The sequence below is a fragment of the Pangasianodon hypophthalmus genome, chromosome 9 (genome assembly GCF_027358585.1).
Source record: "Pangasianodon hypophthalmus isolate fPanHyp1 chromosome 9, fPanHyp1.pri, whole genome shotgun sequence".
NCBI classification, from domain to species: domain Eukaryota; kingdom Metazoa; phylum Chordata; class Actinopteri; order Siluriformes; family Pangasiidae; genus Pangasianodon; species Pangasianodon hypophthalmus.
Genome location: NC_069718.1, coordinates 21,407,588 through 21,423,101, shown reverse-complemented (window position 1 = coordinate 21,423,101; position 15,514 = coordinate 21,407,588). Strand labels below are relative to the sequence as shown.

General features: G+C 40.1%; 1 protein-coding gene across 3 annotated transcripts in view; it reads left to right on the top strand.

Moving 5' to 3' along the window:
• The window catches only part of znf609a (zinc finger protein 609a), a 102,036-nt gene that overhangs the window by 32,374 nt on the left and 54,148 nt on the right, over positions 1-15,514 (top strand). For 2 of the 3 annotated variants that reach the window (XM_053237246.1, XM_026919356.3), the window contains exon 2: positions 5,395-6,270. In XM_053237246.1, coding sequence (XP_053093221.1) covers positions 5,527-6,270 — 744 coding nt within the window. In that variant the 5' untranslated portion in view covers positions 5,395-5,526. Of the gene's footprint in view, positions 1-5,394; positions 6,271-6,308; positions 15,117-15,514 lie in introns of those variants that run through there. The other variant, XM_053237247.1, reaches the window with a different exon arrangement.

The window sequence follows — 15,514 nt, the reverse complement described above, 5'->3', positions numbered from 1 at the left end:
GGTCATGTGTTGTGCTGGCGTAACCAGAACCTGGAGGGATGAGGAAAGATATGAAATAAAAGCATGATTGTTTTTCAAATCTGTACAGTTAAATTAGTGAGTGTGACATGCTCGTGCATTTAAGGTCGATGTCAGACAGCAGTAGGAGCAGTGATGAGACTAATTTATTATTTCGCCTAATCATAAGGCACAGTCTACCTCCAAACAATCTTTCCATATTAATAACGTTACCATGAGATACATTTATGACACTGAAAAAGATTCAAATAATATGTTAATAATAGGGGAAAATTACACCTTATGTTATAAATCCTGATCTACTTTTCTTACAATGTAATGTGTATTTATATTATATTCAAATTAAATATTTTATTTGTGTCAATGTCGTCTCGTGAAGCCTGTATGTCTCTGTCTCGTATCATGGCTTTATCATCTCATGCCTGTCTTATACTGTCAAATACGACCTTGTCGAATGTGTGCAGAGACTTTATGGGGAAAAAAATTGAGCTTGGAAGGAAGTAGCAGAGATTTTTGGTGTCTCTGGTGAGTACACGTAGCTAGTACAGTTAGCTCATTTTACTAATCTGCCAGAAAGTTAATGTGAAGCCTACGTGACATGTGCATCATGCTTGAATGTATTTTAAACAGAAGTGCTGTGTATAAAGGGAAGGGTGGGCTGTAGGTTGTAAATTTTGGCTACTAGTGTTTCTCATTGGAAATTGCAATAAATAAATAAACGGCACACCTACAAGTGACAACAGTTGCAGTCGCTACATGCCCACAAGAGGCAAACTACAAGCAACACAAGTGACTTGTCACCTGCTAGTGTGAGCGTAAGGTAACGCAGAGGCGAGAGGCCATCCGTGCAGCTCAGTGCGAGAGTCGCAGATAAATACTCCATTGTCACTTGTGTCTGCTCTCGCATCTCTGCCCTCGATGCAAATCAAAAGCCATGTGAGAGCAGTTTGGAAAGGGGGGAAGATGGAAACCAGAGTGGCGGCGCTTTCATCTGATGCAGTGTGTAATCTAACCAGGGGGACGTTTCTCAAGCTCCCTCCCCTTCACTGAGAACTGATTTACACAGAAAGGCTGTCACGTTCCCTATCTATCAGCAGGCTTTGAAAGCCATTCTTCATTAGCGATTGTCAATTACTTTGCAGCGAAGGGGGTATTAAGTATAAAAAGCAGCTGCTAAGGTATTGAATGCAGAAAAAGCTCTGCAATCAACTTGCCTGCTTTCTTAATATAACAGTTGATTTCAGTTTTTCCTTCTGTATCATTTGTCACTTCTGTCGTTTTTATTATTTTTTATCCTTTTTTACGCCCTTTTTTCTTAAATAATTATAGTATGCAGATTAAGTCGACCAGGCAGTAATAATTAGCTGTTTCATCTCTGCAAGGTGTTTGCAAATCCTAATTTATTCTTTTATTTTATTTATTTATTTATTTATTTTTTTACCATTCTGCCCACATTTTTTCCTGCAGCAGGGCTGTCCGCTGTAGATGCCTGTGTTAATTAGGCCCATGTCGTGTCGAGAAAGGCTGGAGAAGAGAAAAGCAGTTTGCTGAGCAGTTTCTTTGCTGCCTCTCTTCTCTGCTCTCTCCCAGCGTTCGCTGGCATGTGGCACGGAGAGCTAAATTAGTTTGGAGCCGTTATTTACTGCTCCTGGAAGGGCACCAGTAGCTGCACACTGAGCAGATGGCGTTTGTGTGTGTCTGTAATGAAGAGGACGACCTGTTCCAGATCTATTGAAATGTTGCTGTAGTCAGGGGTTGGAGGGTGTTTGTGGGGGCGCATTGATCTCTGACTGCAAAGCAGCCATATAATATATATATATATATATATATATTTTTTTTGCTGCCGTTCTGCCATCACCGCAGATGCAAATCTTCCAAGAAGGAGCGTTGGCACGTCGTGTCCCTGTTCGACTGACTTTCCTTCGGCACCAGCTTGACCATATTACTCCGTCTGCCATCGTTACAAACCAGAGAGCGTTGATGCCTCTTCCATTTTGAAAAGCGTATTATTGTCAATAACAAGCTAAGCACCTTAGGGACCTTAATTATGTAGAAAGTTGCTGCCCTAAGCACTGATGAGTGCTGTTTCAATAAAGTGGAGGAGGATTTATGAGCTAATATTAACAGTGACTAATGAGTCAGTCCCCTAGACAGGAAATACAATTCAATTGGCTTACTCTTGGTTTATAATCACTCAGTGAAAAGGGTTGGGATTAATTCATTTCAGTTATAAGTTTTATGATAAGTTTTAATACAGACCTCGTTCCTGATAGTTCAATAGGGAACAATAGGGAACAATAGGTCTTTAGTTCTGAGCTGCTATTGCTATTCTGCAGATCAATTCAGCACTGTGTGGAAGTTAAATGCTGTACAAAACAGTCCTTTGTTGTCATCTGTGTAATCATGAGTATACAATTTTAATCAGATAAATGAGCTCTCTTACTGTTTTATAAAGACAGTTATTTTAAATGCTTGGCCCCTGCCAAGCCTAGTTGAAGTTTTATTCATTTGCTCCCCTTTTGTGCTTACATGTTTTTATTTTTAGTTTAGTTTGTGTCTTCATTGATTCGACATCATTGATGTTTTGTGTGGAACAGCTAGGAAGTGGCTCACACATCCGTGCCATCACTGATTCAATATCACAGTCAATAATGAAACAGTGGCCTCTTTTCAGGGGAGCTGCAGTTCCACCCTCGGGCTGAGGGTGCTAATGGAGTGTATTTCACATTTCCTCAGGTCTGTCTGGAAGGGAGAGAGAGAGAGCGAGAGAAAGTACGCTGGTTAGGAAGCCTGTGAAAGTGCTTTGACATCTTTTTCTGTTGAGGTGTTTGTGTAGAAGTGGGTGATATGACAAAGTATGATACCAGAATATATAAGCTTTAGTGTTTAGGTGACAATTTATTGATCAGATAATACACCACAGAAGAAGCTATGGAAAACATGCCAAAAAGTGTGTGTTTTAATCTTTCTGTGTTCACTTTAGGGAAAGAAAGAGCTACTCAAACAGTCGCAGTAAGATTAGAGAATCTCTATTTCTGCATAATTCATCTCCATCTGAGTGTTCAAGTATAAATGATTTTTTAAAAATAAATAAGCTTTTGCATTGTAAGGAAATATATTTAAATTGTGTCTTGAGTAGTATGTTAGGCATCATCATGTTAACCACAAGTGCCTGCACACTACCAGAACTTTAAGCAGCAGAATATTATTAATAACTGCTTTTTCTACTGGCCAAAGGTGCAGTACCAAAGGATGCAGTTTATTGCCTTAGATACATTTCTGGATTCGCTCAAGATTGCCGTCAACAGGACCTGATGGTACTCAGGGGTGAAGCGAACAGCACAGTTTATTGCTGCTAAGTTACACGTACAACACCCATTAATCTATGAATCAGTATAGAGACACAGGCATAATTTGATGGTTAAGCAAATATCAGGCGAAGGAACGAAGTTCATGCGCGCTCTTCTTGTTTTTATTCTGCTTGTTTTTGAATGTACATTAGTAAAGCATTGTAAAAGTCCGTATAATATTTAGCTGGTCTGCACCTAGCCACATTGTGAAGTGCAGTTATCAGGATTAGGCTGTTATTCAGTCTTTATGGCAGCATGTCCTATAAGACCCCATACCACCGAGTAGTCATTTGCATTATAAAGCCTTTGCATTATTAAACGTGCAATTGCCTTCAGTGGATTAAAGTAATCTTCCCTCCTTGGAATTGAATTTTGGCACCAAATTGCCTTTTGATATTATTTAATATTGATCATCTTGCATTGCTCCCTATCCAGCATTCACTAGCAGACTGAATGATTTGATTCACTTACTGTGAAGTGAGTCCAAAGCAGCTGAGTCCAAGCTTTGGAGAGGAGTTGTGTACTCTTTACAGCTCAATTAATATAATGAGTCTGAAAATAGATAAAGTGTTGTACCACCATCAGTTTAATCACTAAATTCCAATAGACATGTTGCATAATTAAAAACAAAATGTTGTCTAATGAAGAGCATTTTGTGTGGAATAAAAAAGGAGCTGTTTCACCAATGTGTAATAGATGGCACGTAAATTAAAAGAGATTGAATCTGAATTGAATAAATTGAAATAATAAACTTTCCAGTGTTTCTTACAAATTTGTACAAACAGTTGAGCTGATTTAATGAAAACATTTTAATGAAAATTGGCCTATAGACCTAAGCTGACATGTTCAGCATGAAACACATTTTCCTTTGTGTGGTTGTGAAATGAAAAGCCCAATGCTGTCCAAGCTGCCCTCCAAATAAGCCTGTTGTCAAAATAAGCAAAAATTCTGGCCTAGTATAGTGTATCACGTCAGCCCGCTGTTTTCTGATTTGAAGATTATTTTTGTGTCAAATTACCTGAAAATGGAGGATTTGATGCCATTAATCAGATGAGCATGAATCTTATTCCTGTATGAGTCATTTCAAGCAATTTCATAAGTCAATTACTCTTTGACCTACTGATAGCTCCCTATAATTGAGAACAATATGAACTGGCTATTTTGCCCATTAAATACATGTTTTGTCAGATATCTCGGATTGAAATCTCTAAATATATTGCTAGCTGTTGGCAGTGATTTTGATTGTAATAACAGATCGCACAGTATTTGGCCTTCTCACTCTAATTTGTTTGAATGAGTATTCAGATATTCTGTTTTTAGTCTCATGTAATGAGTACATGTGGAAAAGAGTGAGCAGTAAATGATGTCTGTTGCTTTTCAGTATAGGAATTTACTCCGCTGTTGTATTAAATAATATAACAAGCAGTGATTGGAGTAATGCTCCTCTGAATTTAGTATTCAAGCAATACTAGTTAATCACACTGAGTCATTGACGGCACCATGTGCTTGGAGTATACTTGCCTGTTCATTTCAGGCTGTGATTACATCAGGTTGTTTGTGCTGTGATGGATTCATGTATGATTCTTCTAGATGCTTCTTTCCCTAAACGGCCTCTGAGACAATGCCAGTGCACAGCCGTCAAAAAGACAGATATTCCATACTAGCCCTCAAGAGCCGAAATGCCAAAGTGTATTCTGTTAGACCTTGTAAATAGGAGTGTTTAGAGAATGTTGTGGGTGAGCTATGTGAAGGATTAACAGTTGGGACTATCTTACACCTACCTGAAGTGAATTTTTGATGGAATTGTCGCATGTCTGCCTATAGTTTTCAGAATGGGTGGCAAGTACTAAAAACCAAAATACCACTGTTAAAAAAATGCGATAAGCTAAGTCTGTTGTTTCCTAACTCTGAATTTCTTCTGATTATAATTTTCTTAAAATGAAGAATCCATGTAAATATACAGGTTTTTTTGTACATAAATATTTCTACTGTGACTAATTTGATTCTGCAATATTTTTGTTTCCAGGGCAAAAATGTGGGCATTTGGGAAGTGGAAACCAAGACAACCCTGAGGCTACAGTAACAGCATTTCTTACTGCCCCAGAACGTCTGAGAAGGTCAGACCCCACTCCGGCACGCTTGGGCCGTTGGCAATAAGATGTCCCTAAGTAGTGGCACTGCAGGCGGGAAAGGTGTGGACTCGAATGCGGTGGACACTTACGACAGCGGAGATGAATGGGACATTGGGGTTGGAAATCTGATCATCGACCTTGACGCCGACCTAGAGAAGGACAAGCTTGAGATGTCTGCCACTAAGGACGGGGGCGGAATGGCTGCACCCCCCAGCGCAGTAGCTGCTTTGCCGGACAATATCAAATTCGTGAGCCCTGTGCCTGCTCAAGGCAAGGATGGTAAGTCTAAGTCTAAGCGTAATAAAAACTCAAAGGATACTAGCAAGTCCTCAACTCCAGATGGGACCAAGAAAGAGTCGCAGGTGCGGACCCCGAGCGAGGGTACAGGGCCGGCTACAGGCACAGCTACAGGAGCGTTAGCCAGTGCCGGCAAAGGTGCAGATAAAAGTACCAAGACCCCTCGCAATGTGTCGAGTGGAAAGAAGGACAAAGATGGAGGAACTGGGAAAAATAAAAAGGACAAAAGTGAAGGAGTAGCAACTGGAAATGTGACTGCAGAAAAGGACACAGCAGCTCCAGTTTTAACCTTAGGACCATCCCGCAATACCCCGTTCGAAGGAAGGCAAAACTCAGACCTAACCTGTGCTGAACAAATTGGGAATATTGCCATTGATGCTGCTGGAATAGTTCCTCCTTTGACCATTAAAAGTGAGCCTGAGGAGATGGAGAACACTGACTGTAGGAACTTGAAGAAAGTAAAAAGTGAAAAGGTGAGTACAGTGGTGTTTTGGGGTTGATTTAAAGCTGCGTTTATATTTCTTTGCCATTCAGTGATTTCTGTATTGAGGACTCAGCCGGTTGAACGAATCCAACATTTCTCAAAAAGCAAAACATCTTTTTACATTCTTAATAAATTCATAATATTAATTAATTACAGTATACAATGAAGACTTATCTGGGTGGTCTACTGGCAGACAAGCAGTGGAAGTCTTCCCAAACAACCAGATATCACTGTTCTGCATTTTTAAAAATGTATTTATTATTATTATTTTTTACTTTAATAATAAACCTTATGCAGAACTCAATCATCCAGTATCAAGACAGGTCAAGACCAACATAAACCCCACTCTAGCTTCATTGCTGATTGTCGTTCTGAGCCATTTTAGAGCTATTCTCAACATATTTCTTATGTTCCGCTAATAACGAAGACTCTATTGTCAAGATGAATTTGGGTAAATGGACTGACGTTCATCAGCACATACAAGAGCGATGCATTCCAAGGCTTGGATATCAGCTTGAATTCTCCTCCGTGATTGGGAAAATTATGTTGCGGAGTTGTCCTCAAAAATGAACTCCTCTTGGTTTTCTCTTCAGATTTATTTGCCATTTATGGACACACTATGATGCTAGGATAAGCATTATTGATTATTATTTTGATTTATTCATTAAATAGTCCAGAATGGGCTCATTGGCTTGTATAACAAAAAGCCCTACTGTTATTCACACATCAGGTGGTCTGATTAAAAATGATTTATTGACATTATAATCTGATGGTTCCAGTGTTTATTGACTCATAAAAATGGAGCATTTATGAACGCGCTTGATCCACTCCTCACGTCAGGGCTACTCGTATGAGAAAACAGAGCAGCCACACTTCTAAAAGGTTTAGAACAGGTCCCAACTGCTGTAGCGATCAAAAACACAATCCCTTATTATGTGTTGAAATTTTTTTGTCCCGACAGCAGTTTTCTTTGCAAGTGCCTTATAATTTTATAGATGCAGTTGTCAGGCAGTGGGAGTTTTCGCCCCTCGAGGCGAACGTTGTCTATTACACATAATTATTGGCTCTGTGGCTCTTCAGTATTCCAACAACATATTGCAATGTTCTGCGCGTGAGCCAGATAGTTGTAGGGGGGAAAAATAATAGACCCAGCATGAAAAGTATTTTTTTTCCCCTGTCCTGTGCTAGTTTAACTCCTAATATGTTGTTGACTATGCAACTATCTCAGAGAAAATATAAACTAAACAATACGTCACTGCTCAGAGTATACTGTGCAGCAGTGTGTGATGCGGCTAAGCAACAATGTGACTGTTCATCAATATCGCAGGATCCGGCAGGATCAATATATTTGCACTGAAACGTGATGGGAAAGGGTTAAAAAACTTTCGAGAAACCTCAGCTCTGTGATGTATGTAATTTTTTACAGTGTGCGGTTTGTATCGTTATTTATCATAGTTCATCCAAGTTCTGGGAAAAAATCCAAGGAAATCTAGGAAAATTAGGAAATATGGTGGTTTTTTTCCAACTTCTGTGATAGCCACCAAATTCTCTGGTCTTGGCATGTCTTGAGTTTCTAAACGCTGGAATGTCTTGAGTTCCTAAACGCGGCTTGGTTTTCAGCCAGTTTTACCATGAAATTGAATCCACTCCTATCTAGATCATTGCAGTGGGTCCTGTTGCTTGTCTGTCTTCGGAAAGTCCCATGCAACCTTTTCTCACTTTAGCAGTCATAATGAAGTGAAGATATCTTACTAATAAATTTCTGAATGATGATGGATCGTAAACGATAAATGTGCATGCCAAAATAAGGACAAGCTTAAGATGTCTTCCAGTAAGAACGGCAGCTGTTTTTCAGATGTGGAGTAGTGCTTGACAGTTTATGGTAAAGACTTAATCTATCAACCATGATCCATGCTGTGATTGTGTTAAAACCACTTAATTGGGCAATGTGCAGCCATTTACCAAACACACACACAAAAAAATCCCTGTTCCAATCTTTTACTGTTTAATTATTTATTTATTTAAATTTTTAATTTGAAAGTCACGCTCTATGAGGCTTTAGTGATTTGCAGTGAAACCAGTGCCAAGTTTCCAGTTTTGTTTATTAAGGGAATTCGTATTATCTGGCACGCTAGCCAAGGCTTCTTGGTATATTATCAGCAGTTAAGCCTGGATTTGCTTTTGGCTACCAAACCTGCTTCTCTTTAAGAACTGCTGAAATGTAATGTTTCTGTTCTTCTGCTCCATTTGCTTTTCACCGATAAAGTGCAAAGAGAAATTTACTGCCTTAAAAAAAAAAGGTTCTTATTTTTGTTCAATCATTTGTTAATTAAAACTTGCCCTGGACTGAGGACAAGGTCATGCCTTAATTTGTTTGACTTTTCTGTTCCATGTTTAGTTTAGTGTTATTTGGAGCTTTCCAGTGTGCTAGTGTTAATAATGATGTAACGATTCTATGTGCCAGTTCCTGACAACATGATGCTGTGCTGTCTAATAACATAAGGCTCAAGAGCCTAAATATAGGTTCCTTGTAATTGAAGAGTCTGGTGTAACTCTCATTCCAAAGCAATGTGTGCAGCCATTCCAGCCAGTGGTCCAGCTGAATGGTCGATAGAGAGGAATGCCATTCCCTAAAACCATAAAACTCTTCTTACATGGCTTTGCTACCACTATCCTCCATTCACAGCTGCCTCTGACTGCCACCATTCGCTTCTAAAGCATTCCTTGCACAAGCATGAGGGCTTTGTTCAGGGCATCGGAGGTAGCGTGGAAGCAGAAGAAATAAAAACATGAAATCTGAAGACAAAAAAACACGCCTGAAGGTGCGAGCGGATGCTATCGAGTAACGGAGGGGAACCAGACCTGCTTTTCAGCCCTCTCTAAAGTGGTTTATGGTTTCCGCATCCCACGGTGCAGCCAGATTGGAGTGGGCTGTCGGCACGGCTGCTTTCTCTCCCCACAGAAACCTCACTCTCATTCGGGCCATGCTGGAATGTGAGACTGTTGGGTCACGCTGGGCTCCTCTGCCAGACTGGCATCTGCAAACATGGCACACGCACACATTTTCCAACAGAATAACACTGGCTACTTTCATGCTCAGCCCTGTTTCTTATCTGTGGAGCACAGCCTTGAATTGGGTGGTGATGTGGTGTTCTAACTGAGGTTGTAAAGAAAAGAAACCTAAAGACCGTGTTTTTTCTCTGTAAGGGCAAATATTGTGTTTGAGGAAAAGGCACTAGTCCCTTTTTTTAAGCGCAAATGTAAATGAACTGTTAAGTGTTTGTCACTTTGAGTCAAGTAAATCCAAGATTCTTCCTTTTCAGCTCCGGTCTTCACTCCACGGCTGTTGTAGACACAGCTTTCGTTAGAATCTTGAAGCCTAACTCTAGCAGATGAATAGCAATCATCAGAATATGTTAGGAAGTGACAGACTTATGCCATTTTAACCGTGAGCTGTAGACATTTCCATTTGTCTTCTCCGGTTGCAAACTAATGCTGCCGGATTTCCACAGAGTAAACAAGCCTCCATTGTGGTTGCAGGCTCAGCTCCATTCTAAATGGGAGCCATTGAAGTGCGTGCAATTCTTTAAGTGGTAGCTGCTTCCTTTGAAATGAGCTGGTGGATAATTGAGAGCATGGATGAATAGTTCAGGGATCTGCCAATTTTTTTGTAGCTTTTTCCCTTTTTTTTTTTCTTTGTACTTTTTTTCTTTTCTCCTCTCAACATTTACCATCTCCATCAGTGTCATCTGGATTATAGCATTTGGATTATAAACTGCTTTGGTTGATTTTAAAACTCCAAATCAAAGTGTAGTTCATGGGTTTCTGAGACTCAGTTATACTGAGACACTCCAAAGGCATACACTGATCTAGTAAGAGGTAGTAGGAAGCAATTTTTATTTGGTCACCATTGCTTGCATCTAGGTTCAAGGTTCAAGGTTCTTTATTTGTCACATACATTACATACATGTGAAGTGTTAATGTAGTGAAATGTTTTTCCTTAGTGCCTCGTCCCACAGCGCAACAGTGATACATAATAAAACGGAGTATAATAAAAGCAGAATATAATGAATAAAATAGAAAAATAGAATAGAATAGGATCTACATGAGGAAATGTGAAACTTGGGTAATAAAACTAACGGTTAATAATGCATTCTCAGATAAATTTGAAAAAGAAATGCTAGGTAGTTGTCAGAAGGAGTGTGATGTCCATATCCATCCAAGTTATTGGGTAATTTTATCCAGCATTTGGTATAAACCTCATTGTGAATATATATCTTTGTATTTGGAAGGCTTGCTTTAGTTCATGGCAACTTTCTTAAAACAAAATAACGGCTGATGTCAGTATTTTTTCATCATATGGAGTTGAAACATTTTAGCTTTCTGGGTTTTGTTTGCGTAATGACGTTTCATCTTGAAGTGCACTCCGTTCCCTATTATAGCAATTCGAACTGTCCCAGAAACTAAAACGTTTGAAAACGTCATGTATGTTATTTGTGTATGTTATAAGGAGACTAAATCCTAGTTGAACGTAGATTTTCTTCAATCAGTAGTTCATGCTGGGCGTAAACCATTGAGCACAATGCAGACCAAGTCATGAGATCATACTTGTACTGCTGATTGACGGGCGTTGCTAGCTTTATAGTGAAGCTGGACAGCCATCCAGGAAATTCTTGTCAAAGCACTGAAGGTGCACTGTGTGTGTGGAAATGTTTAACTGTCCAACATCTGGCTCTCTGCTTGACCCAAAGCGAGCTGGCCCTAATCCACACCCTGCTAGTCCTCGTTGCTAGCTCAAATGAGGAATTAGCTGCCATTGTGTACAGCCCAGTGGATTTGCCAAGTGTCAGTGAATAATGTCTTACCAGATTAAGCTGAGTGAAAGGTCTGGAACACTATAATGCCTGAGATTCAACGTCTTGTGCTTCTGAAAAGGGGTGATAGCTTTCAGTGGCTATTATTGTTGTATTGTGATAGGGATTACTATGACATGCTTAGACACAATTAAAAATTAAAAATGTTTAACCATTTCGTCCAATCATTGGCAGTTAGAGTTTGTTTGAGTTTTTGTGTCATTGTTCAAGCAGATAATTTTAGTAACCAACCCAGTACTAGTAACACTTTTTATCAATTATATTTATATATTTTTTTTCAGATAGCTTTTAAGAATGCCTTTGACAAAAGAACATCATACAGTTGGGGTCATGAGTTTTCGTACGCCTTGCAGAATCTGTGGAATTTTAATGGTTTTTTTTTTCTTTTTTAAATTGCATTGTGTTTTTTTTATTTAGTACTGCCCTGAATAAGCTATTTGACAAAGCAGATGTTTACATATAGTCCACAAGACACAATAATAACTCATTTACACAAATGAACCATACTGTGTTGTTACCTGGATGTTGGATACAAACATTCACTGATGCTCAAGAAGGCAACACGATACATTAAGAGCCAGGGGCGTGTAAACCTTTGAACAGGATGATTGTTGTAAATTGTTATTTTGGTTAAAGATCTTTTTTTTTTCATTTAGTACTGCTTTTCAGAAGCTACATAAGATGTTTACATGTTTCCCGGAAGACAAAATAATAACAATTTTCACCAATCATCCTGTTCAAAAGTTTACACCCCCCCTTTTGTAATAGTTGTTTGAGTCCCTGAGTTGTGCTCAGTGTGAAAAGCTGGATCTTGTCATCATATAGCCACTGTCGGAAAGGGGTCAAATATGCACAAGATGCTGGAAAACCAGAGAATGTGTAGGACCTGGAGGATTTTTCTGAAGAACAGTGGGCAGGTTAACTGCTCAGGACAAGCAAGGGACCCATGAACAGCTATCACAAAACATAAAAACAGTCGTCCAGGTAACAGCACAGTATTAAGAATCAAGCGTATGTAAACTTTCGAAGTAGTTAATTTGTGTAAATTGAGTTATTATTGTGTCTTATGGTCTCTATGTAAACGTCTGTTATGTGAAATAGCTTATTCAGAGCAGTACTAAATAAACACAATGCAATTTATATGATCCCTTTTCCCATGATGGTCACATCACAAACACGACACTGTTGCCAAACTTATTAACAAACTCAAAAAGACTGGAAATGTTGCGGGCCAATCAGGAAGTGGACATCCACGAACACCCACTGACGAAGGCACAACCGACGTGGTGCTGGCTAACGTAGTCCCCTATGCATGGAGACCTGAAGGACCCTGTATTATGCTTTCCTCCAGTCATCTGAAACAGGCACAGGCATGCTTTCCCTCATCTTGAAAGGAACCAGATAACTGATACCTCTAACTATTTTTCACCTTTCCAGCTTGTCCTCGTGGACTCAGTAGCCTAGAAGATTCCATTTTTCTCATGTTTCCAAAGACTTAATTATTTGGAAGAATGGGTTCCCAGGGGTAATCTGTGTATCACAGCGTGTTTGGAGGCTCGGCAGACCAATAGCTCGGCATAATCCTGGCTGACATGCGGCAACAAGATTAGGTTTCTATTTATCATGGTGTGGTTTGGGAGAGCGTAGTTTCAGGATCATCAAATACCGGGCTTGTGGTTTTTCTAGTCCCAACACATCCTTCCTTACTTTTTTCCATTTACCTTAAAAGTGTGCCAATTTTTTGTAAATTGTTAAATTGTTGAACTTTTGTCATAGTTCACTGCATCTAAATTCTGAAAAAACCAAAAGAATTATTGAACGTTTGGAACTGTTGTTATGCCTCCTCCATTGAATGGTGGAGGTGTTATGTTTTCGGGTTGTCCATCCGTTCGTCTGCCCGATATTCTCGTTAGCAATGGTATCTCAAGAAGGAATGGTTGAATGTTTCTAGGATTTATATGGAAAAATCATTTTTACTAGCAGTTGAACTGTTTAATTTTTAGATTTTTGAATTGATCCAAACAGGGTCACGATCACCGCAAGGTCAAATCTCTGAAATAGTTTTACTTCAATGGCTTCCTTCTTGTTTGTCATACAGAGATCTTACTTACACGTTCCTGTTCAGGAACTCGAGGCCGATTTTCTGGCTATCCAAGATTTTTGCCATCGGTCCATCGCCGTGTCCGTCCGTGCTTCTGTCTGTTTTGGTTAGAATTGATTAGATTTTGGGATTGATCCCAACATGGTCACGATCACAGCAAGGTCAAATATCTGAAATTGTTTTTCTTCAAAGGCTTCGTTCATGTTAGAAGTTTATTTTAAGGGGATTTCAGGCATGCAGATTAATATCCCGGGGGACTAGACCGCTGGTGGCGGAGGCATCTCCGTTGATCCAGTTGGCGTGGAGTTCGACTTGTTAACTGTTGAAAAAGACAGTGCTGTGAGGCCAGGTTTCAGAAAAACAGCAGCAGTGAGAATGCCAGTGTAGAAGAATTGGTACTGAAAAGCGGAGGCACATCTTTGTCCGTTCTTCAGTTTTAGTCGAGCTCCATCTTAATCTGAGGTTTTTGTTTGTTTTTTAGTGAATTGTACTTCTGAGAGTGGTTTGAATGTGGACTGCTGTTTAATCTTATTCGAGTAAATATAAAACTATAAGACAGATTTACTTTGACCATGTTACATTCTGCACTGTTTTTTCACCACATTTCTTTTTTTCTTAACTGAATATCAAATGGTCTGCACTACACGTAGTGAACTGTGTAGGGTGTAGATGGTAATTATGTTGTACAATAGAGACATGCAGGTCTAATACTGTTTGTAAAATAAAAAAATTTATGTAATAATCTTCTACTCTATGTTGGTATGATATATTAGTTTCTACAGTTGTGTGTAAAGCGTAGCCGTGAGTGATTGATGAGATTGTCTAAGAGTACAGAGTCTGAATGAGGTAGTGGGAGTGTGTGTGTTGGTGTGTGAGGTGCTGCTGTTTTTAGTTTGGTGGCTTGGTGGGGGACGGGGATTGTTGACTCTCTTTCTCTCGCTCTCACAGAGCTCTCTGAAAGAGTCAGGATCAACTTGTTTTGCATACACAATTGCCGCGTCCTTGCAGATGAATCCACATTGAGTTAAAAATGAGCAAAGGCAGAGGGGAAGGTAATGATGGCCTTTATAATTCTTGTTCACTTTCTCCCCCGCACGCTGGGAAGAGGATTTTGCACCAATCATGATGGGTCTGCTGGTGTTTTTCACTGAGTCTTAAATCTTGTCGAGGATCTGTTATCATACCATAGTGCTGTAAAATGTACCGAGGGTTGAGGGAGATGAAATGGTGGAAGCAGCAGCAGTGGTGGGAGCAGTTGCCTTTTTTAAAAGCTGCTCTGAGCTCTTACAATGATTGAGGAATTGGGCAGGGCAAGCCGGTTGTGCATGAGCATAAAAGGGCAGCTTCCAGCATGGCTCTGATGAATGGTGAGGACATGGGGCATGCCTGATAGGCCTATAAAAGCGATCACAGGACTGAGAAACAAAGCCCTTTCATGGCTGCCTCAGTCTCCCCTCCCTCTGCCTTTCTATCCCTCTCCTTCTCCCTCCCTGTGTCTCTCTCAGCACTCGCTGTAAGCTGTGTGTGTGTGTGTGTGTGTGTGGATGGCTGTGGAGTTCACGGTGGGGGAGGGTAGAAAAGAGAGAGAGAGAGAGATTGAGAGAGGGGAAGAGGAGAAAGCGAAGGAGGGAGGGGGGAAAGAAAGAAGCTAGCTGGCACTGCTAATTCAAGCCATGAAAGCCCCGTTTGCAGTCCGAGCAGCTGTGCTCCATTGTCAGCCAGCACGTTTCCAGCGAGCCTCCTTTTCGTGTCTCAATGCACGAGTAGTGAGAGAAAAGCAGAAGAGAGGGGGAGGGGAGGACAGGAGAAAAGAGGCACACACCACCAGCACTGCAGGAAGAGAGGAGAAATGAGGGGAGGGTAAGATCAGACTGATGTCAGTGTGGTTTTCTACATGATGGGCCTGTGATGGGAAGAGATGGGCAGGCGATTTTTTCCCCCTTCTTTGTCATTACTGTCGTAATGGCACTTAGAGTGTAGCGTGTGTGTGTGTGTGTGTGTGTGTGTGTGTGTGCGCACAGTGAATGATGATCATGTTGCAACATAGGAGGATATGGAAGATGGGTGGAAGGACAGTTTAAGGGCATGAAGAATTTGAGATATTTGAACTACAAGAGTTCAGGTTTCTTAAAATGACTGTTTTTGATGTTTATCTTCATAAACTGACATACAAAGACAGACTGTCATTAAGATGTACAGAAATAGACCCAAGGGAAAAAAAAAACCCAGAAGTTAAGTTGAGAGAAGTTAAATGGGAG